This window comes from Anopheles coluzzii, chromosome 2, assembly GCF_943734685.1.
Source record: "Anopheles coluzzii chromosome 2, AcolN3, whole genome shotgun sequence".
Taxonomy (NCBI): domain Eukaryota; kingdom Metazoa; phylum Arthropoda; class Insecta; order Diptera; family Culicidae; genus Anopheles; species Anopheles coluzzii.
Genome location: NC_064670.1, coordinates 45,763,059 through 45,788,855, shown reverse-complemented (window position 1 = coordinate 45,788,855; position 25,797 = coordinate 45,763,059). Strand labels below are relative to the sequence as shown.

General features: G+C 43.8%; 1 protein-coding gene across 16 annotated transcripts in view; it reads left to right on the top strand.

Moving 5' to 3' along the window:
* The window catches only part of LOC120952998 (polypyrimidine tract-binding protein 1), a 225,712-nt gene that overhangs the window by 78,160 nt on the left and 121,755 nt on the right, over window positions 1-25,797 (top strand). For 6 of the 16 annotated variants that reach the window (XM_040372637.2, XM_040372636.2, XM_040372635.2 and 3 more), the window contains one exon: window positions 6,826-6,846. The exons of 2 other annotated variants lie outside the window; for them this stretch is intronic. In XM_040372637.2, the coding sequence (XP_040228571.1) occupies window positions 6,826-6,846 (21 nt within the window). Of the gene's footprint in view, window positions 1-6,825; window positions 6,847-21,062; window positions 21,250-21,986; window positions 22,256-22,289; window positions 24,786-25,797 lie in introns of those variants that run through there. 8 more of the 16 variants (XR_007452027.1, XM_049606469.1, XM_049606470.1 and 5 more) reach the window with 4 other exon arrangements.

Genomic DNA, 25,797 nt, shown 5'->3' with positions numbered 1-25,797 from the left:
GTAAGGGGTTTATGACTGACTAATAGCGGTTTAAACTTAAGTCCAAATGATTGAACATGGAATCATAGAAACTTACATTTTATTCATATTCATATGATAAAAGTCTTCAAATTGAATAGAGGGAAAAATAGATGTTAAACGACTTTAGCTCTGGAATGTAAATAACTAGATATCCTTCCTGTTCATTTATTCTAAATTTTATGGCATTTTAAGCATGTCTAGGTGTTTGTGCGTGTGTCCTCCTACGAAACTATTAAATATTCGAGCTTAGGCAGTATTGCAGAGATGTAACGATATGTGTACAGTAAGTTTTCATTACATATTTAGTGTCGTGTTGTCTCAGTCTACCACTCTCGTTTCGTCGACTTTCCATGTTTTTTTTGTGTTTGCTCCTTTTTATGCCATATTACCTTTGCTCCATATTCCTAACATAACTGTTGGAAGTTGGAAATTCGAATGTCTCTGTGAATGTCTGTCCTTGATGTAATCTTTATGGCATAAAAGAAAGGGGACGTAGGTTTTTCTTCCAGCGAACCGAGTTTTCCGCTTTCGATCTCCCTCATGCTTCTACTGTTTCGTATATTAAATATTACAGTATCTTATATCTCCCACTGTCTTCCAGAGCGGGTCAGTAACGGTCAGCACAGGTGTACACACCAATTTCTCGTTTCGAGCAATGCTCAAGCAGCATTGTTACCAGGTTGTTACCAATTTTCGGTAAAACACATGCCTCTACAGCCATTGGGGGTTTGTTGGAAACAATGTCTGGGGGTTTGACTTGGAAGGTGGTTGCGATTATGGAGCGGATTCGGTTAGAGTTGCTCGGTATTTTTTGCCCTTCCTTTCTGAGTTTCAAAATGGGAAGCTATGTTGTGTATGGTAGTGTATCGAGAAGGTCGACGGCTATAAAACTACCTAAATATGTTATAAATTTTTCATGACATTTCCTAGCGCTCTCGGGCACATTCATATGTCCGGATTTATCAACTGCTGTTTTGCTGCTACGCTCTACTGTACGAACTGTTTTTGTGATAGTGCTCATTGTTCTTGCCATCAACCATTCGTATGCTACTCTGTAACCGACCGTCGTAATGCGCCGTGTGTGTACGCCTCCGGAAATAATAGTTACTCGGTTCGAGAGTTTTCTGCATGATGCTCCGTGAGTGTGGTGGATCTCCTGCTTGATGAAAAGTCTACGAACGTTACACGACATTGAAAGAGTGTTCAGTTCACAATGAACTCTGGTACAGGATGATGTTTCGGTTTCGGAAAAAAGTACTATTAAAATCCTCCCAGTACAACTCAAACGATTGCAAATGTGTGGTTTCATCAGGAATTGACTGTACTTCATATTTCATTAACCCTAAGGTTTGACATGCGTTTTTGTTGAAGCGTTTTTGGAATCCGATCATGCAAGGCGGGGGTGAAATTTTAAACTACGTTACAGTTTCTTGTGCAATGAATGATAATGATAGGACTGAGCATTGTTAATATTTAATTAGCTGAACAATGTCGATTAGTTCTTTGGAAACATACAATCATTTTGCCTAGGTAATGGAGTAGTCATTGTTTTATCCTGCGATAAATTTTCATAACTGACATAAGCAACTGGTTTTTTTCCATCACTTACATTACAAATGAAATGCTGTATGTGATGCTGAAAAATGTATCTAGTTGTATGTGAATTGTGTTTCTTTTTGAATTTTATATCACAATTGGTTGGTTGGTTAAAGTAACAAAAATGGCTAATTATCAAGTTAAACGGACCTGGCTAATGTGACATGACAACTTAAGCTACATAACTAATTAAGATGCAAAACAAGAGCCACCCATCAGTTGACCTATTCCCACGCATCATGATTTGCGTGTATGTTTTCGTACTGAAAAGTGATTTGCTTTTCTGCCGTTTTATTTGCAAAGCTTGTCGAAATGTTGCGCGAGCAAGACAACCATGAAGCCATCATCGAGCATCAAAGGTTATGTTTTGTAATATATGCTGAGTGTGCCCGATGTTTCAATTCTCACACAATACACAGCATTGTGACTATTCAACGCATACTATCATCGTTGTTTTCATTCCCGACTCCAATCACCTTCAGGAAACGGAGCGCGTACTACCAGTGGCGGCTTACCAGTGTCCGCGGTTCTGTTTCCCCGGTCGAGCATTCTGATAAATATTCATTCCCCATTCGACCAGGGGCCACGAGGTATGGTAACAACCAAAGCACAACGAGGTACACCAAAACATTCAGCATAGACCTACTACACACATGTAGAGGGACAACGATACTGGGCCTTGTCAGTACCAACAACATAAGGGGTTGTGCATGCTAACTGAGCTTGTTGTACGAATATAGTTAGCACATCCAACGGCGGTTTAATTTTTGCTTTCACGCGAACGTTCGGACGGTCATAGCTGTGTGGAAGCATCGGTTGGTGCTTTCAGTGTTCCCAAATGGACGTGTTTGGCCGCGAAAACGCTTCAGGGGCATAGCACATGGGACAGTTTTACTGTCGGCGAGTTGATGGACAAAAATTAGCATTGAGATTTTGCATAAATTTAATCTCAACTGTCTTTTTTGGTACCATTTCGCCACAAGTGGTACCAGGTGGAGAGGAAACTACCGCGTTTGATATGTGTGGAGCTTTTCCATTTTAAACGAGTCTTGCCCATTTGTTTTATGTATTTCGAGAAATATCGAACAGCTGTACGTATTCACATCAGCATCCGTAACGTTCAGTTGGTCAATTGATGAATAATCCTACTTTTTTGCCATCCCACTCGAGGCGCGGGAAATTTTGATTCCGATTAGCGTATGTACATGCCTGGTGCCTGTCCATAGTAAACGGTATTTAGCAACTGTTTTTAGTGACCCTTTCTCTTCAGTATCTTCGTCGGTGCAGCTGCTTAGCTTCTCGCGGTGGCCTCGATACGTGCACATCATTGCGAACTTTTCTCGTTTGTTCACGTTGTCCCGGGATAGGGAGAACGACTTGTTATGGTGGTTTGTTTGTTTTGTTGTGCTTCATACGTAGTACGAGGGCGGCACACGCTTCGGGTTACACTTCGGAACATAAATTAACATCAAAAGCGAATCATAATTCGTTTGCGGTTTTGTGCGTGGAGATGGAAGCGAAGTGCGTGGAGTGGTGATGCGGTTGTCAAATGAAATTAATTTATCAGTACGTTTTAAGATATCAAATGATCTTATTCTTCTTGTAGTGTGCATATTGATGTATTGAATAAAATGTGTATGGTTTTGGTCCCTAACTTAATTCCCGTCACTACATCACATACTCATGTAGTTTCAGCATCGTAATAAAATTTAATATGACATTATTGTAATCTTTCTTTCTTTCATTTCTTCGTTTCTTTTACAGGTAAGTGCTACTGGACACAGCCGAACACGTATCTCCTTCTAGACAACACCTGTTGTTTTGGTGCCTCAACATTCTTTACATACGCATGCTGCACGTCTCCTCTACTTTAAGTTTATGATTAAATGCAAATCTTGGCGTCAAATCGACATCTGTTTCTGCGATCTATTCTAGTACATAAACTTCCACATAAACACATATCTTATCATAACAAATATACCTTTCAATATTGTAAGGTAATAGGCTAAACGTTTAAAATTTGTCTCTCTACAACACACCACTCCAATGTCCTGTTTGGTGTTTCATGTGGTAGTGCTGGTCTGTGTAATTTTACTCTCTCTACAACTACTCTATTTAGCTGTTTTGTGTTTTGAGCTTGCTTCACTTACCATCTTTTTATCTCTCTCTGTCTATCTGGATCTATCTCTCTCTTTCTTCTCCGCATCTCTTTTGATAGACCTGTACTTGCTAATTTAGTACGTTTCCTGGGTCCGTTGTTACAAAGGATGGTTTAAAAATGGCTAGGCGTCTCCATTGATCTGGGGATGTATTGCAACAAAGCAAACATATATAGAAGCGTTGCAAAGGAATATCATATCGTTGTCGTTCAACATCGATTCCGTAAGATGAAATCCTACTGCTTTACAGCTGCACAAGCTAATCTCTGTTCATATCGATCTGAGCAAGTGACTGATCAATTCAAGAGGACACGTTTTGCTGTGGCGCACGGTTCGTGGTTGTTCATCCTGTCGCTTTGCAGACTGATTGGATCAATGCAGCAACTACAGCACAGCACTTGGCAATGAGCTCACACTAAACCGCGGGATACACATTTAATGAGCGAACGAGAGCCACCAACCGTGCGTCGGCAAAATCAATCCCGGCTCGAAAAATCTAGATTCTCCGCCAAAACGGAAATGGATCCTCGAAAACCGTTCCACTCGCTTTGGGTCGGTGTGCACATAATAGCAGGCACTGTAGCGGGAGCGTAGAGGGAACGTAGCCCATTTGCAATAGACGAATAGGTTGGCGGACCCATGTGGTGGTCTGCGCAGCAGAAGACGAGCGCATCTTTTGATGATGCGAAATGTGGAACCAATTGTGTAACGGGAATGATTGCTGCAGCAAGCAGGCGAAGTAGTGCGGAGGGCTAGCTATTTTGTAAGCTGATGCTAAAATTATCCGAACAGAGCGGGCGTACCAGGTAGGTGACACCCGGCATAATAGTTGCCCGTTGCGCTTGTTGGGCCAGTCATGCAGTCGGACAAAGGGACGAACATTGTGCTGTCCTGCTGGGTGCACACCGATCAAGCGCATTCGAGTTTTAGCGGTAGGGATTTAGTGGTCCAACCTTTCGCTTCCGGGCGGCGGGGGGAAGCAATCTACTAGAGGGGGAAATCCGTGAACCAAGCCGAACACATGCTGAGCAGAAAAGCAGTTTCTTTTCGGCACTTGCTAGGCCGGCGGCCGGCCTATGGGATGCGGGTGTGACGCGTGAACAGCCCAACAGCCCAAAGCGATACGGGGATGATCCGTCGGTGATTTGTGCACCGCATTTGTTCTCATTGGTTCGGATGAATTTCCCAATCGAAACAGTATTTCCAAAGAGCGGCAAAGTTGGGATGGCGCGTCCTCTCTCTACCCTCGTTTCTATTGATTGGGACTTTGCACGTACACTGAATGCTGCACACACAAAAAACATCTTTACAATAGTTTGCTCACCACTATCCATACTCTTGTGGCTCAATGCGGGAGCACACCGCTGTGTGTGTGGTGTACTGTGAGGGTTTCACTGTGGGCCGGATTTTGATATCATTATCATTAGTTTGTAACGCATCATTGCTAGCGAATGGGATTGAAGTGCCCGTACATCCGCTGCTTTCTGGATTGGTTCACAGTGGTTGGTGGGTAGTGTATGCATTTTGATGTGTTGTCCTTTCATACCCTTCTCTCGGCATGGTTTTCCTGCCCAAGGAGACAACAGGACTACGCTTAGTAATGGTGATCAAACAATTTTTGCTGCGGGAAAGGAGGAGACCCGCTTGCAGCCCGGTGAATATAGTCCGAACATCAGTGTTGAAATGCCTACTCAAAAGCCCTCTCCTAATACCTCCCACCATTTTAGAAAACAAATTCCTCGCGGTCGGTGATCAAATGTGAATGGTGGATATTCAATTGTGAACGGTTGCGTCAACAACCGTGACACAAAGGTTTGCAGCCAGTGTGCGACTCGTTAGTTGAGTTGGCCGATGCGTTGGGAAGAGGATGATGATTTTCCGACTAATTTGGAAATAATTATCCCTCGATTAGAGATTCCACAAACACATTCACTCACACCAACATGTCATTTCTCTTGTTCGGCAAAAGATGGAAGTGAGCACCAGCCGTACAGCTGTGTGGAGTTGGTCCAATGCAAAACGAACGAAGTATTCAAGAAAATAAATGTGCACTCAACAGTCTGTTACCCACCATGCATGTGTATGTATGTGTGTGTATATTTGACTGCGGCTCGTTTGATTACAAATCGCTCCATTAGTAATGGTTAGTGATGCTGAAAATTAGTGCAGCCATCGGTGCGCTGATTATTGTCTCTCATTTGCAAAAGGCACCGCTTGAAAATGAATGGAAATGGTATGTCAACTGATTTTCCAATACGTTTCGTTTCGAATTTGATATTTCTGTGCATTGATAACGGTTGTTGTGTACCGTTGTGTTTTTTGTGTTTGATTGCTTCGATTTTGCATCGGCTTTTCCAAAGCGACACGGGGTTACAGATCGGGGTCGCTGTGCAATAATGGCGGTAAAAATCGGTGCCATTTTGGGACTGGTGGTTTTAAATATGCGATGCAAATTGAAGCACATCAATCGAGGCGAGTCGATGAAAAGGTGTGTTTTGCAGCAGCTGCACATATGCGCTTTGTGTGTGAAAATGAATGGAGTAATTTTGTTTTCATGACATTCGATTAATATGAACGAAACACGGGGCTGGGACACGGGGTTGGTGGTTTTTGATTTCAGTAATGATGTGGGATTACGTTGCAGTTGAACTCGTGCGAGTGGTAGGTGGATAGAAATGCAAATGAGTGCAATTTTCCGCTTTCTCTAGTAGACTTCTGTTGAAAGTATTTGTTTGTTTCCATCTAGCTTGTATCTCAATCCTTTTAAACACTTTGTCTATCCTTCACTCTATCTCTTTCTATGCTCTCATCTGTTTCGTCTATACGAGTGAGCCTTTTTAGTAAGAACTTACAATCTCTCTAGTGCCTTAGAATACACTTTTCTTTCCTTGCGTCTCTGTGACCGTGTAGCATAAGCAGTTGTGTTTCATTTTCCCTCCTTTAGATACCGCTGGTACATAGAGCTACCAGTTTCACTTAAAACTACTGAATTTGAGACGATTCGGCGATTTTCATACAGCATTGTGTGTTTATCTTTATCTCTTTTTAGCGGGGCCTTAATCTTTTCGAGGTAAGAAAATCATGATGTTTATGAAATGTTGATGAGATTTTTGATTCGGGATGGAAAAAATAAGAACACAATACCAGACGAAAACATGGAATGGGAGTTGTTGTGAATTGTTAAGATAAATAGCATTATTTTGCATGCTATTGCAATGGGAATGTAAAACGGGTAGGGGATGTTTGCTGCTTTTCGATGGTGTAAAGTTGCCACCAATCAATCGAGTTGGATCAAGAAGTTTATCCCAACCATCATATTTTAGCGGCAACTGTACCTTTTCGTTCTTTGTCTATTATCTATCTCGTTAGGCGAAGTGTCGAGCCCCGGTGAAAGTGGTAACCGGGAATCGAAATTATTCCCCACGGTCTTTCGTTCGCTATCTCACTCTTTCAGCCTGTCGCTTTCTCTACTGAAAGAGACGAACGACTCTAGAATGCTGGTAGCAAAATATTAAAATTCAGCAAAACCTTCATCTTTGAGGGAGGCGGCCCATTAACTAAACGCAGGTGTACTTCAACGACGAGCCGTTCGCTCATTCACTCTGGCGTCTAGTTTTCTGGCGTCGATGATCCGTCGGCCATGATTTGCACGTGCCACGGCCACAGATTCACATTCAAATTTGCCGCTACGCAAATGTTCCCCCCGGCTCTTGTGCCTCGGTAACGGTGGTGCGTTACTTAGCGGGAGCGTCATGTTTTATTTATGAACGAAATTGATTTCTCGGAGCTTTTTATGTCCCTTCCATTGGCGTGGAGGACTGTGGCATGTGGCTCTTTGCGGGGAGGAAAGAAGCCGGATGCTCAGGATGATTGACTGGCGGTAAGGGGTAGCAGCGTGGTATCAAATTTTCCCGAGACACTGGAATGTCTTTGAAACGGGGAAAAGTTACGCTGTACGAATGTGCGCAACAATTTGAGTATCGTGGCTGTGCGTAGAATTGTTTGCAAGCCGAGGGTAAAAAGAAATCGGCTTTTACAAGAATTATAAACAGAATTACGGTGTTACTAGCTTCGTGATCATCGTCCCCTCCCGTGTGTATGGTGAACGATGCAGTACAGTTTTTATTTGCGCTTTTTTGCCGACTACTCTAGCGACTCCGCAGCAAATTGGAAGGATGACATCGAGCGTAAAATATCTGCCGTGTGCTCGCGTCATGGGCGATGGCCATCGCACACTTGACAAGCAACACGAGAAAACGTTTCCATATTAATTAGCATGAGAAATTGTTATTTCCTGTGTCAAATCAAACCGCGGAACGCTGAAGAACTGGCAGGACAGTTGTATTTACAACAGGAGAATTTTGCGAAGGGCTGGGGAAAAATTCCCTTCCGCTTTTGTACATATTTAAATGTTTTTTACAATGTATGTTTTCTAAGGATGGCTGTAATTCAAAATAGCCTTTGTACAAATTGTCCTAATTATAAAAAAATAATATTATGTTATGAATATGACTATGAAAATATGAATCTTATGTAGACAACATCTGCCGAGCATAAAAGAGAAATATAAAAGTACTAGTCAAATAAAAAATAACACTACACTTTGTCGGTTGGGAAAATTAAAAGAATAGTTAGTCGTCCTTTTTGCTCAACATCGCGCACACGGTCGGACGTTGTCTGACTGAACCCGTCACACAGCATGATGCTTCATTATTCTTCTCGCTGCAAACCTCAGTTGTTCCGCCGCATTGCTGCCACCATTCTCCCTTTGAGAAATGACAGTTATTCCGGGAAGAGCTTTCGCGCACCAAGCCCGAGAAGAAAGGAGCCCAACTTTTGATTAATGAAACGTGTAATGATAGCGCGAGCACTCTCCAGGACTCGCTTCTGGGAAGTGGAAAGGTGTGTGTGCGTCATTTACACTATCTGACAGACCGCCGTCAGAGGAGTATTATCAGAGAATGTAGTTGCGTGTCTGTGTGTCGTGCAACTGTGTGTGTGTAATAGTGTGTAACTTGATATTGGCGCGACTGCTTCAAGCGGATCGCTTACACGTGCAGAGTGCAACGCTGTTCACATTCAATGAGGTAGAAAATCATTACAAACCCATTGCCCGAAAAAGGATTGCTATCTATTTGTGAATAATTGAAGCTTTTATACGTTGCAGGATGGCACACATTTAGAAGGGTTTTCCTCCCCGAAAGATCTAACTTCCTTAAACTTACGCATCACACACACACACGGCGTGGGACGTGGAGCCCTTCTTGGTTTCTTCCGTTTGAATTCATTTACCCGGCTTCCGGCTCGTGGGAAGAAATCCTCTTATAATAACAAAACAAATTAGCTTCTTACCTGGTTGCTTAACCGGGAGCTTAGTGTGGCGGGATGGCGGGAACAGTGAGCAAGGAATACCATAGGCAAGGAGAGGGATATGTGGTGTTGCGAAAAGTGGTGCTTAGATGGGATTCTGCCAGACGGACGGGATTTCAAGATTCTTATGCTGATTTTATCGTTCCCTGTTCATTGGGGGGTACCATTTTCTCGAGGGCCGTTGCTGAAGAATGAATAGAAATATGGTTTCGGGATTCGATTTTCCGAAATACGGAAGAAACGTTTGTGCGGTGTCTCTCTCTCGTTCCCGTACTCCAACGGGACGGAATGTGGGGCGGAAAGAAATGATATGAGATAGAGGTATTGAAATAAAGGGTAAATATTGGTTCATATCTACTTAAATATTTCTCTAGCGTCATGCTGCTATGTTCCAGGTTAACAGTGAAGGGTGGCAAGGAGGACTTTGAACACACCAGGAAGCGTAGCTGAACGAGATTCAACATGTTGGTGGTTGGTTAGGGAAGACGAGGTGGTAGGACAATTCGTTTCACATTATTTGTTCGGGTAAGCCTCCCATTGTGGCGGTTGTACGTATGTGAAATTCTATTCATCCATACATTCCACTCCCTTCATTCCGGATTGTAGTAAATTTTTCTGCTTCACACGTACAATATTGAGCATACCATCCCAGTCGAATGATTTGAAATGTACTTAAGAGAAAAGATAAGCGTGACAATTATGCACACATTTGTCAATAGTCATCAGCGACAGGGAAGCACGGATAGACCATGTTTGTGTTTTAATAGGTGAAACATCAAACAAAAGTAGGAGCAAATCAGGGAGCAACCATTTCAATAGACAATAAATCATCAATTTTATATGGTGATGTGAAGCTACACAGCTTGCACTAATAATGGAAAAGGATTTAAGCAGATGCCCATTTATTTTAAACTCATTTTAAAGCATTAAATGTGAAACATGCTGTTGAAGTTAATTTTACAACTATGAATCGATATGATTGGGTTGGGTGTTTTCGATTTATATGCTGAAAAAGTACAAACAGGCAACCAGACGTGTGGCTTCTATATATTATGGCGGTATTGAAAAATAAAAAAATAAAAATCACGAGAAAACGTGTACTAGGACTCAGAATGTGCAATAGAGCAATAGTACATTTAAGCCTAACTATTGGGCCTTTTTATGTCTTTAGTACTTTATAATCTGATTGAAATAAGATCAGAGACCAGTTGATTTCTTTATTGCTGAACTAATAATATTTGCCAACAAATGTTCCTAGTATGAAAGAAAACCCTTATCCTGCTTATCAACGACACCAACCTTAAGACAGCAATGCACCAGAGGGACAACTGCAAACAGTATGAAATCAATCTATTCCCCTCATCGATCATCTTGCCAGCGAAAAATGAAAGGAGAGAAAATTGAAGAAAAAGAGCGAAGGATAGAGAGAGAGGGACGAATGAATGTTTCCAGCAACCGGACGGTGCAAAAATGAATCCTTCAACTAAGGGCGCAGTAGCATAGATGCTGACTGCCATCCTGTCTAGCGTATTTGTCCAGGATGGTGGAAGGAACATTTGGGAACAACGGGAGCCTCGTAACGCCTCAACGGATGGATATTCGTCAGAAATCGACAAATGTAAACCCCTTCCGTTTAGCACCATCCATTTTTGAATGTATACGTGTGTGTGTGTGATTGGTGCAGCTCAAGCAGAAAAGGCAATATCACAATTCAAACATTTGCACGATGGAAAACCGGCTTAAGAATGGTATTACCCCTATTTGCAATGCTGACGCGCTGGCAGGCTTCGGTGTAGTATGGTATGTGTGTGTGTGTACAGTCATCGGTGGGTTTTTCCCGGGCATCCAAATCCGTTTGCCGAAGGTTTGCCACGGTACTTATCTGCCGGTGGACGGTGGTTTCAGTGAGACTGGTTCACACAAGGCAGGGAAAATGGGATGCATTGTATAGAGGAAAGCGACGAACCCGACCCGGACTGGAGCATTATGCTACTGGCTGCTGTATTGTCTTGTCCGTGGCAGTTACGAAACAGTAACGCTACTTTGTGAAACTAGTGGACTTCTAGTTTGCATCGTGTTAAAAATTATTGCAGTTCTGCAGTTGGTTAAGTGCATTTTTAACGTAGAATGAACGAACATCCGTTCCGCGTGTTGATATCGTCATGCGGGCATCAAAAGATGAAAGCACTCATCAGAACGCTGAAGGCCATTTTTTTGGGTTACGGGGCTGGCTTTTTTCATTCTAAGCCGACACCATATCCTCAAAGTTGACCTTTTCTAGTTGGAAGACAGGCACAATTGAAATCAATTGTTGTTAAAATTACCAAAAAATGTCTGTGTATGTGCGTTTCCCCCCTTTCTCTTTCTCTCTCACTGGAGAAAATGTCTTTGCCGACAGCGATAAAATGTTCCCATCATTCTTCGCATAAGTGACGGTTCGACAGAAGAAGAAAAAAAAGACGGGAAAACTTCAAACTGCATGCTAAAAAAAGTTATCATGTGACAGTAAAATGTAAAAAAAAAAAACACGGTAAAAGAAGAAATGTTCCGCACTTACTTTCAAACGTTGGATGCTCCCGTGGGAAAAGCCTAGCTCCGAAAACGACCTATTGAGCTGGGACGTGGAGTCGTTCTTTATGTATATTTTATAGCCATTTTCCCGCAACGGAAGCCTTGTTTTGCTCAGTTTTTATTTAACTTTTTGCGCGACGTGTCATCTATGACGAATAAAATGGTTTTCAAACAACACACCCCCAATTGGCGCTTTCACTTGCGTATCGCCCATTGTTCTATCACACTTTCTGGTGAATGTAAATGCCGTGCGTGGGTGAGCACAATGCCTTTTTATTGCGCCTCCCGTATGCTATCGTGCATATTTCCTGTCTACGTGTGGAGTGTTGGTGAGCATGTATGTGTATGGTTTTCCTCTGCCCTGGTGCGCATTTCAAGGCAATTTCCTTCCGCCGCGACAGAACAGACGGAATAACTCTGTGTACTTTGCCAGCGTCCACAGAACATGCCAAGCAGCAAAATACGGCGAAACACATTCCCTGGCGCCCAAGATTTTCTCCCGATGATATTTAGCTTACCTCAAATCAAACAAATTCCCGACTCGGCCTGTTACGCCTGGATCTGTTTCAGCCAGTCAGCTAATGCTTAGCTTTCTTTGACTTGCCGCTTGCCGGCATCGGTGATGGAGAGCAAACGGAAAACGTGGAAAAGCTTTTACACTTGACGAAAAGCCGCCATCCTCACTAGAACGATGGGCTTCATAGAACGGGGTTGAAGGAGAGTTGCCTACCTGTGGCTGTGATTGCTGATGTTTTCTTGTCTTATTATAGCGCGTTATCCTTTCGGGCCTAACTTTCTTCTCCGAACAGCCGAACGGACGGCGGGGCTCGTGCCGCCTGCTCGTGTTTATGTTTCCATACACAGTACAATGGAGTGGTGTGAAGAGCAAGGGCAGGTGGAATGCAAAACAATTCGCGATTGTGTGTGATAACAAGGGAAATGAATTTGAATGGCGCTTTTCAGACGCGGATGCCGATGCCGGCCACCGCCACGTCCGTCCCGTCTCCGAATCCGAATCCTGTGCCCCGGTTTGGGAGGGGGAATGACGATACATTTGCGGTGTGTTTTGTGATAAAAGGTGGAAGGTTTGCGTTTCGCGTGCTTACCTCGGGCATCATTTGCTGCAGAGAACACCAAGGCTGGATGAAGCGGTGGGTGGAGTGGGACCATTTTGGTGGAATAGCAAGTTTTAGTGGTGAAATTGTTTAACTGCTTCACAATGGGAAGCGGAACAAATGAGCTGACATGGATTAGCTTTCTAAAGCGCGAGGGAAATAATGATGCGTACTGCGAGAAGTAATTGTGTTATATTTTTATTGCAGGCAGAAAGTGGTAAGCACAAACGCAATGAAAAGACCAGCATCGGATTGCGAAATTTGTTTTGGTTGAATTAAATGTTTTGGTATAAAATTCTCACACGATTGAAATATGATTTTCGAACGCGATATATGAGATATGGTCGATGTTTATACTGAAGCAGAAGTAGTTTACTCGAACGATTCGAACAACGTACCCTTCAATCTGGGTCAATCAATCTGAGTGTGGAATGAAGTAAAAGATGAAGTATTTTACACTGAAGTAAAGACAAATTAAATACTCTCTAATATTTCTTTTGCATTCTAAAAATCTAAACTTTTCAAACCACAAAATCAATATTGTCAAGGTTTTTGAACAATATTGTCAGAATTCAACTGGTATCTAAGCACAATTGATAGAAAATATACAAGACAATTCTCTGCCGCAGGATGAAATTTCAATTTTTTGAACTAAAACTTAAACCCTTTTCTCAATGGTTTTGTGCATTATTTAATGATTTTAATTACAATATTATTGTGCGCATCAACAACACATTATTTATTAATTTCGGATATGAAATTCGCGAAGTCGCGGAAGGTTAGTTGATCGGTTCAGACAAAAAACTCTGTACACGGGTGCACAGTTAGGCGCCAGAATTGTAAGTGTTTATTCAGATTCAAAATGAATTCTTATATACTAATTTCTTCAAGTTCTATTTTGGGAAGGTTATTTTCTCTTCCTTTTTCGCATATGTTCGTGTCGCTAGCCTTTTCCTTTTTGCCACGCCTACGCATTCTCCTAGGAGGTTTTCTGGTTCTGGTGTGCTGTTTTATGTCAAGCGATCCTGAAGGAAATGTGATCCCTTTTTTATTGCTTTCTCTGGTGAGAACAAATTGTTGCATTGATTGCAGGCGTTGTGGTTTTCCCTTTTTGGCGTAACTGTACCTAACACTTGACTTCTGTGGTGCATGTTCCGGATGTATCGCATCATTGACAAATACTTGAACTTATTGCCTTTCGAAATCTTATCTGGTTCATGTTATTAACGCATCTATGTTTGAGAGATTTTTAGGTTTAACGATTTTACGGCCGTGAGAAAAATGGATGTGGAATTTTCCTACGCTTCTCGGAGTTGGTCTAGCTTGGCACACATGCATGCTGTAATCCTAAGTTAATCGTTATAGGTTCGAAACGAATTGAAGTAATTGACTGCTAAAAAATGCAAGTCAAAATACCCAGATGGCCCTACTTGAAGGGTTTAGGATTACATTAAGTTTGTCTCCTTGATGGTACGTCTGTTCTCGAGTATGTTTGAACTATCATATTTTATTCTATTTTATGGTTAGAAAGAAATATAAAAAATCTGGATTGTCGCGTTCGCAACATTATTCTTGTCACAGATGTCTTTACATCCACTACTAGTCACGACACATCAAACATTGGTTGGATAAGGTATGGGAGTGTGACAGTGTCGCACCGAAATATTAATGATAGCTAAAGCCCCAAACACAGCAATTCGTTGATGTGTGGTGTCAATCGTCAAACAGAACTCCGATGTCAATTTTCATGCACTGAAAATATTCGGAACCGCCTCGTATCCCCACCAGGTGCGGGATAAAGTTTACTCTTCATCCTACATCACGCATCCTAAATTCAGCAACACACCCCAAAAGCGTACAGTAAAGCACCAGGGAAAGAGCACGGTCCAGCGCGAGGATTTAATGTGTCACTGTGAATTTGTTTGTCCAAATCCTTCTAAAGCCGCTCTCCGGTCGCCTGTCAGCACGGTATCGCGGACTAACGACGGGATCCGGTTCGGCGGATTTCTGTCCCGTTTGTCCCTGCTGCGAATGTGTGTTTGTTCTGTTTTTTTTTATTCGTTCCCCTTGTATCCCGCTGTGACCCAACCATGGCCAGCATGTACGTTTTTCAGCTCGTTCCATCTCATCGTTTACGCAAGAGTGGGTCTACGCTGGGCGAAATGTTCTCACCGTTTCGCTTGTTTCCAGCTCGGTAAATGCTTTTTAGTCATGTTTTGTGTTGTACCTCGTAACCAGCGATGTAAGTAATAAAAAAACTGGAAGTTTGAAGGATTATGCTACGCTAGATTGTAGAAGATATAAAAATGGGTGCGCCCAGTAAATGCAAAGAATGGAAGAAATTATTGTACGCAAAAAATGCACCGGTTCACGTGATAAAAAGATAAAAAGAAACCGCGTCTGGTCCACTGGCACAGAGCACTGTAACGCTTCAGCAAAAACAAAAGCCTGGACATAACCGTAACCTTGCACTGTTCCATGCGACATACATCGTTCTGGCAACTGCCAGCGCTGCCGAACGTGATCAGTGAAATGAACCTTTAGTCGTTCCTCCCTTTCGTTTGGGGAAGCTTAAGCACTAGATCAAAAGAAAATAAAAATGCTATAAAAATTATGCAAAACAAACTTAACGAAACAGAAATGTGTTCGTCTTGGGCGGACGAGATGGTGTTAACTGATACAAAAAAGCAAACTGCATTACCACCACCCAAGGATGAATCCTTCCGCGCTCTTTAGGACGGTAATGCTAATGGTAATGAACAAGTGAATCACTAATTCGCTACCCTTCGGGACTCTTCGTTCCTCACACCGGGAGTAGAGACTGTGACAAAAACACGGTGGAATACGTGTTGCAAAACGGAGCGAGAACAGCAAGGATAAATATGTTAATCGTTTGACATACACTCACACACACATACACACTCATACATTTAAAGCGTGTGACAACTGACCTGTGACCTACAGGGACCTGCTGCTATACGTCCCGCGAGATCCCGTTTATCCCTTTTGATATAACGTTCAGAGATCAGTCGGATAAAGGTCTAACGAAAAGAGATGCGGTGTGAGTGGCGGGGCAGTACAGCAGCCCTGTTGTAATAGCCACCTCCAAGAATGTCCAGCGCCAAATGGTCTCGATGATGATGGAGCGCGATGATGGACGCCCCGACGGCTGGACAGAATGGTCGTCTAAATACCATTTTTTGTGCACAGAAAGGGAGGAATAGAATGGAAAAAGATAGCAAAAGGAATGAAACAAAATACCTCCATCCCCGATCGGCTCCACAATTCCACAGGACGTAAGTTTCCTAGCCTTGGCGGATGTGAGTACCTCCCATGCATCACTCGCATAGAGTGAAAAAAAAAGAAAGTCACGGAAAATGGGGTCTTCCTGTGCGCGCATCGTGAAGCGGATTTCCACCCTTTCCTGGAAATTTGCAAAACCAATGGGAAAGGGAGCAAACCTGATGCTGCTGCTGGTGTGTGTGTAGTCATTGTGCAGAAAGTGATGGGTGAAAATTGTGATGTAACGAGTCCACCTTGGCGAGAGACAGCGATATGCTGTGATATGGCGAATGATTTCGGTGTTTTCTTTGTTTCCGTCACCTCGATTATTCATATGAAAATCGTCCTTCCATTGCGACGAGGAACGGTGGTGGGGGAGAATGTGCTGTTTCCGTTCGCTCGCCCATTACGGAATTGTTGCCCATGCTGCAGTACAGGGATCCCGTTAAATAGCGCCAGCACTAGCAAAGCCAAGAATCGACTACACCTTTCTAAAACAAACGATCCTAGGCTCTTGGGTTCTGGGTTGATCTGCGCTGGACATGTGTGTGTGTTTTATAAGCGGTTCTTAGAAAAAGGGCACATGTTCCATAGGTTTGGGCTGAAAATCTGCCTTGGGAAACGGCTAAATGGCTAATGGAAAATGCATAACTGCCATCCTGTTTCTTTTTTTTTCTTCTTTCGACGCCACCCATGCGGATCAGTAAGGGGGCTTAGCGTACACAGTGTTGCGCTTTATGGCGCCAGTGCGGAGGCAAGCAGAGAGGTACCTGCCCAGTGCCTAAGTGCCTCAGATAGGATATAAGATGCGTATCCATTTTGCGAGTGTGCCCTTTTGGACGTAGAGCCATTTTTACCTGGCTACCTAATCCGTCGCTCGTGTGGTCGTGTGTGTGAGAGAGAGAAGGGAGGGAAAATCAGAGCTTTCCTAAAGCTGTGTGGAACGGGGAGTCAAAGCAAGCACGCAGAGACGCGATGCCTTTCGTGTACCCATCAACACAATGAGATCAGCTGAAAGGGTGTTGAGTTTTTTTTTTATTTGGACTAGAATGTTGTTGCTGTTTTGATGTAGGAATAAGGGTAGTCAGCATATAAAGGGTTGCGATTTGATTTATTGTTAACGGCGCGTATCGTTGTGTAGTGTGTGATAGATTGATGATGAGCGAAACGAAAGTAGCTTTTACGGCCTTTCAATGCTCTAATATTGCATGGAAATGGAAATTTTCAGAGGCGTAGGAAACGTGTAGGTGTGTGTCCAGTTCGCGGGAAATGCATCCAATGGGACCCATATTAGTTCCTAAGAATGAATTGATGTTTCAATTTCATACGTTTATTTTGTATTTTGTTTTGGAAAAGGTGCGTAATTTAATATTAATTATGAGCTTCATGTTTTGATAAATATGATTATTTTCACTTCAAAGTCTGATAAATTATCCAGAATAAGGTATACAAGAAAAGTATAGTAATTTTCAAGAGTTTATTTTAATGTTTCTTCTATTTATTTTGATGGTCCTTGTGTTATCCCATCAGCTTGCTTTTATCATCAATGAAAGTGTATATAATTACAGGTCTACAGGAAAAAGTATGGTTTCATATTTTGCTATTTAGTTTTTTATATGTGTGTATTATATAGATGTTCTTAATTTTGTAAAACATTTTAACGTTTTACAACAACAAAAAAACATATATCATTATCACATTTTATCGTACTTTGATTATCGGCACCTAATCTACGATTAACAGTTTCGCGTTTGATTCATATTGATTAAAATACCTCGATTGCACTTCTTTATTGCAAGAAAATAAACAACTTTTATGTTTTAATTAATCGAAGCTCTTACTGCATTGAAATGATCAAATTTAAAGACCAAAGTTAACCCGTCGGTTTTGGAGCGCGCCGTTGCTACATTTCATTTGTTTGCCATCAAACTACACTGTTTTGGGTTAAATTTGTAAATGACACTACCATATTTAAGCACAGCTGTTGGCCTGAATGCTACTCAAAAATGCGTTTTTAATAGTCAACTTTATTATATTTATGTAATAATGTTTTAATCTAACGTATATTTCCACCCGAGCCACAGTTAGGCACTCGTCTCCATTGTCGTCGTACAAATCACCGGGCGCCCGCAATAGAATCCCGAGTAGCGTCAGCGCGTCAAACGTAGAAGGAGAAGTGTACTGTGGGAAACTATGTGTAAGCCTTCCACTTGCTGCATCACTGATGGTTGTATACACGATTCGTTGCTCGAGTCGCATCCTGGAGAAATCCTGCCATAAAAGGGGAAGATTTCGTATCACAGAAAGCAACAAGCTACGGTTCGTTCGCTTGTTGCTGCGTTCGGACTCGCTTGTTGCTGCGTTCCGATTCGCTTGTTGCTTCAAGCTCGATGCTTTTGCACGGAAAAGCTCACCCTGTTGCTGGCTAGCCACATCAACCTGTTGTTGTGCAACTTGTCACACCAAACGGCGAGCTTTTTTCATGTGGAAAGCGTTAATTTTTCTCCTCCAAACGGGAAAAGCTTTCACACGCTATCCACTCAATGACGGCCGGACTGATGAGCAACATTTCCCCGCTCCCCTTCCCGGTAGATGTTGACGAAGGGGCTTGTAAATGATGACGATGATGGAGCTAGCTAGCTGTCCTTTTTCACGAACAGCAGAGCCACGAGTGATGGTCGTTTATCTATCCGAGGAATGTAGAATGTGGTCGTGAATTTTCCTGGCGTTCGTGTCGGATTCGTAGGTTTCGTTTAGTTCGCGCGTTGTTCGGTGCGGAGTGCTGCGAACGACGTTGCTGGATATTACATGAGCGGACGTTCGGCTTTCACGAAGGCACACAGGTGTATGCTCTACAAGTGTTTGTAACTGTATTGTATTTGTGTGTTGTTTTTTCGCAATGAATTTTGTAAATTTTCACCTGGATAGCAAGGCGCCCATGTTTTTCCGAAATAATGTAAGGTGAGTGTCGATGAGGGCAGGTTACCTGCTGAAGAATCATCATGACGGTTCTGCGGAGAGCTCAAGTATTATGAAATCGATTATTCTAGTTCTTATTGAATAGGCTAAAGTAGAATAATATTTAAAACATCACACTTGATTTTTTAAAAATTAAAATAGGATTTTTTTTTCTTTTTGGAGATTACTTTCAACATCTCAACTTCTTAAACATCAACATCTTAGATTCACAAAAGCCAATCAATTATATTCCCTGGAAAACAATTATATTCCAGTATGATTCTACATAACTTGTGATGCACTTTTGTATGTAAATTTTGTAATGTAATGTAATTGTAATTGCAATGTATCAGCATTAATCAGCTTGAAGAATGAGTACATCACGATAGAAAAATGAAGCCCGAAATAATATCAAACCTATCTAGATAAAAAATAGCAGAATGAATAGGGGAAATGACTCGCATCATTAAGTTAGAAACTATAAAAAATTATTTTCGTTCAAAAATTGCTCAAACAAGTTAGTTGACTTACAACGTACCGTGAAAACAAAACAATCCAACCTACTAGATCATTCGCGATCGACGGAAGCTCGAAGCATCTCGATACAATTATCTATTTGTTTCCGGTCGATCTTTTGCATCGTTCGTGGCGGTCACTTATTTCACTCATTATGCCTGGCGGAGCTTGATCGGTTTTACGTTGATGTTACTCTTGCTGTCTACTCTATCTGCAAAAGCATAGGTTTTCCCTCGGGTGAGTTCCCTTTCTATGCCGGGATAACTCTTGTTCCGTGCTTTTTTATTGTAAGCACGTTGATGTACCTTTGCGCAATCTGTCTTGTTCCCTCGCATACACTCGCACACAAATAGGCCCTGTCGTTTTCTCTGTTACGCTCTCCGCTACCACGATGAACGTTCCTTCTGCTCGGGTACATAACATGTATTATTGATGCACAGGAAAAGCGCACACCCGAGCCGCTATCCCCCGCCAACTGATCCCTGCAAAACCACCCCATAAAGAGAGCGAGAGCGATTCACCCTCTTCTGCCCTGTGCGAAGAACCATCATTTGTGCTCGCTCATCCGAAGAGTTCTCGTTCTGAAGGAATTTTCTTGCCAAGAAGGCCTTCACCGATTCGGCGCACTGTGTTCCGTACCCACCGCCGAGCGTTTTCGCCCATCTGGTCCGGTGTGTAAGGCTTTTTCCTACACCCTCCCCGGGCGCCCCGGTGAGGATGATGCCGCCGTGGAAGCTGAATCACGTTCGAGAAAACGAATTGAGATGTGTTCTTATTGCTGCAGCGTCGTCTTGCTCGCGCACGCTCGCGCGCGCCCCCGTTGGATGGACGTATGGGCCAGTTCTCCCATGCCTGTTTCCGGGTGTCCCAGCACACCCTCCCACGGACCCCGGTGCGCTGTAAACACCCTATCTCCGGCATAGTAATTGAGTGTTGCGTGTATGCGTCGGTTCGTTGGTTTTGTCTCGCTTTGGCGTGAGCAAAACGCGCCACTCCGGCCAGGATGGGGAACAAAGAGCAACAGCTTCACTCAGCGTGGTGGTGGCGACTATCTCCAACAGCAGAGGAGCATCATCATCATCATCATCATCATCACTGCCATCATCATCATCATCACTACCATCATCGTCATGAAGATCATCAGCGCGCATTACCTTGACGGTGGTGGAGAAGGAGTGAGCGAAAGAGCGCACACACACCGGTCTTGTCGGTTCGGGGATTGCAGACTCTCGCTCGGGACGCGCACTCCACGCTGTGTGTGTTTTCCTTCGGCGCGTGTTCGGTCGTGCGCCCCCTAGCACCCTGCCCCCGCGCCCCGTACATGTAGTCGGCCGACGATGACGGCCACGACGACGACGACGACGACGACGACGGCCGGTAGTTTTGTGCTGAGCATTCGGTTCGGGTCCGGGTTCCGCCGTGTTCGGTCGGGCTTCGCGCTCCCAGTACATATCTTTTATGTATTTATGTTGGTTGCGTTTGCACCGTTTTGTTATTACCTTCGAAAAACCAGTCGATTTTGTTTCAGTCTTCATACAGTCTTCGCTTTAACCCGTTCCAATCTATCCGCCGCTCTCACAGTTATCAGTATACAACAACAACAACAACAACAACAACAGCAACAACTACAATAACAACTTAATATTAATAACTTTACAAAAGTTTGTAGCGTTATAATCACTCGCGTAAACTGTGTTGTAACCCGCGGCCAGCAATCAGCAGTGTACTTGAACGTTCTCGGGCAGGTTGACAACATTTTTTTTAATTCTTGTGTTTTGTGTAAAAAACACAAAACACAAGAATGTTTTAAAGCCCTTTTTGGTCCGACCAAGAAGCACGCAGACAGTCACAACTTCGAGCCTACGCCAGTCTAGAGGCGATCGTAATATCAACAAGTCAGACGACATTTTAAAACATTTAACTTTTCATGAACGATCGTGACATTTTTGTTACGAATTTATCTGAAGGATATACGAAAGTGAAGGATCATATGGTGTGTGTGGCTAGTTGCAACAGTGTTGTTGTCTTTGGTTGCTGTTAAAAGTTTGGAGCGTTCGAATTATGAATTCCTTTAGACAGGTTGCCTCCTTCATAGAAGATCACATTCCAGCCACACTGTGGTGAGTGTGTGTGCGGGTGGGTGGAAAAACTTTGAAAGCAATGAACGATCGTTCAAGAACTACGATTGCTGGCCGCTGTGTATTTGTGTTGTTGTTTGTTTAGTTTCTCTTCAAAGACAAAAGTTGGTCTTTTTTCGATCATACACGATCGTGTGAAGCAACTTTTGTTTCCTTCAGCTCTTCCCTCGGTCTACTTCCCTCTGACTAACTATCTTTATCTTTCTCTCTTCTCCTTCTTCTTCTTCTTCCGCTTCGGTGTTCCGCGTGCGCGTTTCCAGCATTCTTTCAAGTGGGTTGAGTGCGTACAGTTTTTCTTCCGTGCGTCGTGTGTGAAGGTGTGTGCATGGGCCTAAAGTGTCGTGCGCGTCCCTAAGTGCATCCGTGTCTACCACGCGCTCGTTTATCTTTGTGTGTGTGTGTCTGTTGTTTTCCCTCCCTCGTGTGCCAAATCATCTGCCTGCCCAAGTCGAAGGAGAGTGTAGCGTGCACTCTACAGTACGGGGAGAGTTTTCCGTTGTTTCGATTTACACGTCGCTTCCCATTTTCCGTAAGTTACAAGTGCCCTCTCAAATACGCACCATTTTTTTGTTTGTCTCGTGCGTGCGTGCGTGTGTGTGTGCTGCAAAGCAAATTACCGCAAAAGACACCGGACAGTCTCGCCGTTTGCGCCGCGTTGAGCGATTGACGAGTGTGAGTGTGTGTGAGGCGCAGTGTGTGCACGGCGTTGGTAGTGGTACGGCTCTACCATACTCAGCATACGGGAAGGGGCCAGGAAAACGCTGCTCCGTGGGGAAGAGTCAACGCGCCGAACGCGTCGTAGGGCAGCGGCACAAACCCATCAACGTGTGTACGACGACGCCCTTGCGCGGTGTGTCCATTTTCACCACTACGCTTCCCCCTACCCAACGCTTTCCACTACTGTCCCAATCCTTCATCCTCCAGTCCCAAGCAAAGCCACCCAGACACGCTTACCTTGGTCCCGTCACCCACCTTGGTCCAGCAAACCAGCAAACAAAACAAACCAAAAAAAATTATACAAAAACTCGCGCGCGCCACGTACACGCGCGCGCGGCAGTGGCTGTTGTGGTTGTGGGGTGAATTACACATTGGCAATACGCACAAGGGCAAAGGGTATACAAATTCCCTGTGCAAAAACAGTTCGTATGACCGCCCTCTCTCCCCTGTCACAGGTTGAATGAGATTTTAGCCTGAAAATCCGCAACGCTGCCGCTACTACCGATTGCGCCCGATAAATCATTTTGCCAAAGCAGCATCTAGTGGTGTACCACAAAAGGGGTCGCAAAGGATCGTTTTAAGCTCGGGAAAGAATTTTGGTAGCGCAAGAAAACCAAAAAGAACACATCATCTTTGCCCATACCCGCGTTTGAGCGAATGATTCTTTCCGGCGATCGCTGATTGATCGCTCGTTTCTTTCGGACTTTGGCGACTAGCAGGGCGCGCGTTCGGTGTGCAATTTACACACACACACACACACATACGTCAGGGAACCAGCACACAGCCCAAAGCAAAGGCAGAAGTAAAAGAAAAGATAGAAAAGAGCCGTGGTGATATTTTCAACTGCAAATCATTCTCGCATTCTTTCCCTTTGCACACACACACCATTCATAGTGTGAGTGTGTGTCGATAGTGATTTTTTTCTCATCTTCTCTGTTGTTGTTGATAGGAGAAACCAAAGGGGGTTGAATAGGGATAGAAGCGCGTGAACGAAACGGGTTTGAAGTTGAAAAAATACGGCTATCGAATAGAACTCTCTAATGAGCAGCAGCAGCAGCACGCTGAGTCTCGAAGCAGCTAACCAAAGCAACTAGCAAAAGGGAGAAGAAGGAAAAAGAGGGTAAAGAAACATATCAAGGAAAAGCGATCAAGGAGGGGGAAACTAAGCTGAGAAAACAGCCAAAAGCTTCAAACACAGAACGGAACGAACTGGCGTGGTGGTGGTACCGAGATTCTTAGCTTTTTAATGTGATGAGCTGCTGCTGAATGGTTACTTTTTTGTATACGTATTGAGGAAGTGTGTATGCATGCGTGTATGTGTGATAGCGTGTGGCTGTGTGTGAGAGAAAGAGCAACAAACCAAAAAAAACCAGAAAGGGTGTGCAAGGTGCAAACGCGAAACGTGCGAAGGGTGAGATCGTAGCAACTAAACCAGAACTGATCCAGTGCGCGCTCGTTGCGTGTGTGTTGCTGTCTCTCTGGCGTTCTGACTCGTCTGCCCATTTTCTCTCCCGGCGACGGAAGAAGCGTGATCTGCAGGGCTGGTGAGGGGTCGAAAGCATAGTCAGAGTCAAAATAAAAATTAAAGAAAATAAAAAAAGCGGAAGCGAGCAAACCTAGGGTCAGTTGTGTGTGCGAAGGTACCGCGGGCAAAGAAGTGTGTAAAGTGAGAGGGATCGGATAAAGCAGCGGGAAAACCACGAAAGGTTGAAAGACAGGCCGCTTGAAAAAGGTTGGCTCAGGTTGCGTGTTTTTCGTTCAGTCAGACAACGGTCATCCTCCTTCGTGCTCTCTCTCTCTTTCTGTCTCGGTATTTGCTTCGCCGGCAAAGGGAGCGAAGATAGAGCAACATCTCTCCGCGCAAGAACCTGTGTGGAGAGTGTGAAGAAGAACGCTTAAAGGCACGCTGACGCGGCATCAACAATACGCGCGGTTGCGACTCGCTGCGATCGAAGATCGTCGACCGTTGCCGAGCGTAACGTAGCAAAACCGGTTCCAGACATAATCAAAAATAATTACCAACCAATACCAAACCAGCTCTCGAGCACACAGCTCCTTCGCCCGGTCTCTCTTGGTGGCGTTCTTAAAGCAGGCGAGCAACAACCCTCTTCCCAGTTCTTTTTTTATTTGAGGGCGTTTGTTGTGCGTGCTTCAATCCCGTCTTGGAATCGCTTTTTCGATAGTCTGCGTGTGTGTGTATGTGGTATTGCATACACACCACACGAATACATTCCGGAGGTGGTGATCATCAGTGGTCGCGTCGATTTTGGTACGCGCGCCTACCAGCTATAGATCCATCCGCGGGAAGCGAAGGTGAACGGCGGGCGCACCACCGCACAACGGTGAGTTTGAACTCTTGCGCGGAAGTTGAAGATCGTCAGAAGACATCCCGCATCCAGCGCAGACGGGTTCAGTTTACGGGCAAACGCTGCGTTTGAAGTGTGTGTGTTTCTTACGCCCTCTTTCGCCTGTGTAGTGCTGTTTGGTTTTTTTTTGAAGGAATTTCGATTCCTGCGCTGTCGCGTTTTAAGTGCATTTTTTGTGAAATCTACATCCTTGGAGTTGGAGGTGCATTTTCAAACAGCAACAAAAATTAAATAACCAAAAAGAGCCAACAGATACACCTTTTTGAAAGGTGAGTGTGTGTGTGTGCGCGCATATAAGCTAGTGTGAGTGTGTATGTGCGAGAGCGTGTTTTGTATGACGTGTACATGTATGTGTGTGTGAGTGTGCAGGAACGAAATTGATCAGTTAGAAAGGGCAGAACGAAGCGCAAGGGGTGTGTGTGTGTGTGTGTATTCGTGTAGGACGACGTCACCCATCGTAAATACGCGTCAGGTGTGACGGGCAGGTGTGTGCTAGCAGAAATTCTAGAAAATAATTAGTCAAACAAGAGAAACAACAAAAAAAAAAACACTTGTAATTGTATTTTAGGCTAAATGAAACCGTGTGGCAAGTTAGCGTGATAAGGTGAGGTAACACTCATTTTTAGGGTAAGACACAATCCAGACAAACATTCCGTGGAAATCAAACCACCGCGGTGTTTTCGGGATCGACAATCAAAAGAAGCGCGTTTTGACAATCATCAAATATATCAAGGGCACTTTTGACGTACATGTCGGTACTCGAAACGGTGACAATCTTTGTAGGAAACTGTTCTCTGCTGTACAATCTTGGCCGTGCTAGCGTGTGAGAGTTCAATCCTTCAAAAAACCGTGCACAATCCATTCTTCTTGCAAAAGGGGCATATCCGGTCCTCTGCAGAGGAGTAGAGTTCCTTCCATTTGGACTGAGGATTTGTACTTTGTTGGGTGCTTGAACGCGCTGCGTGATACGGCCACTTTCTGACAATCA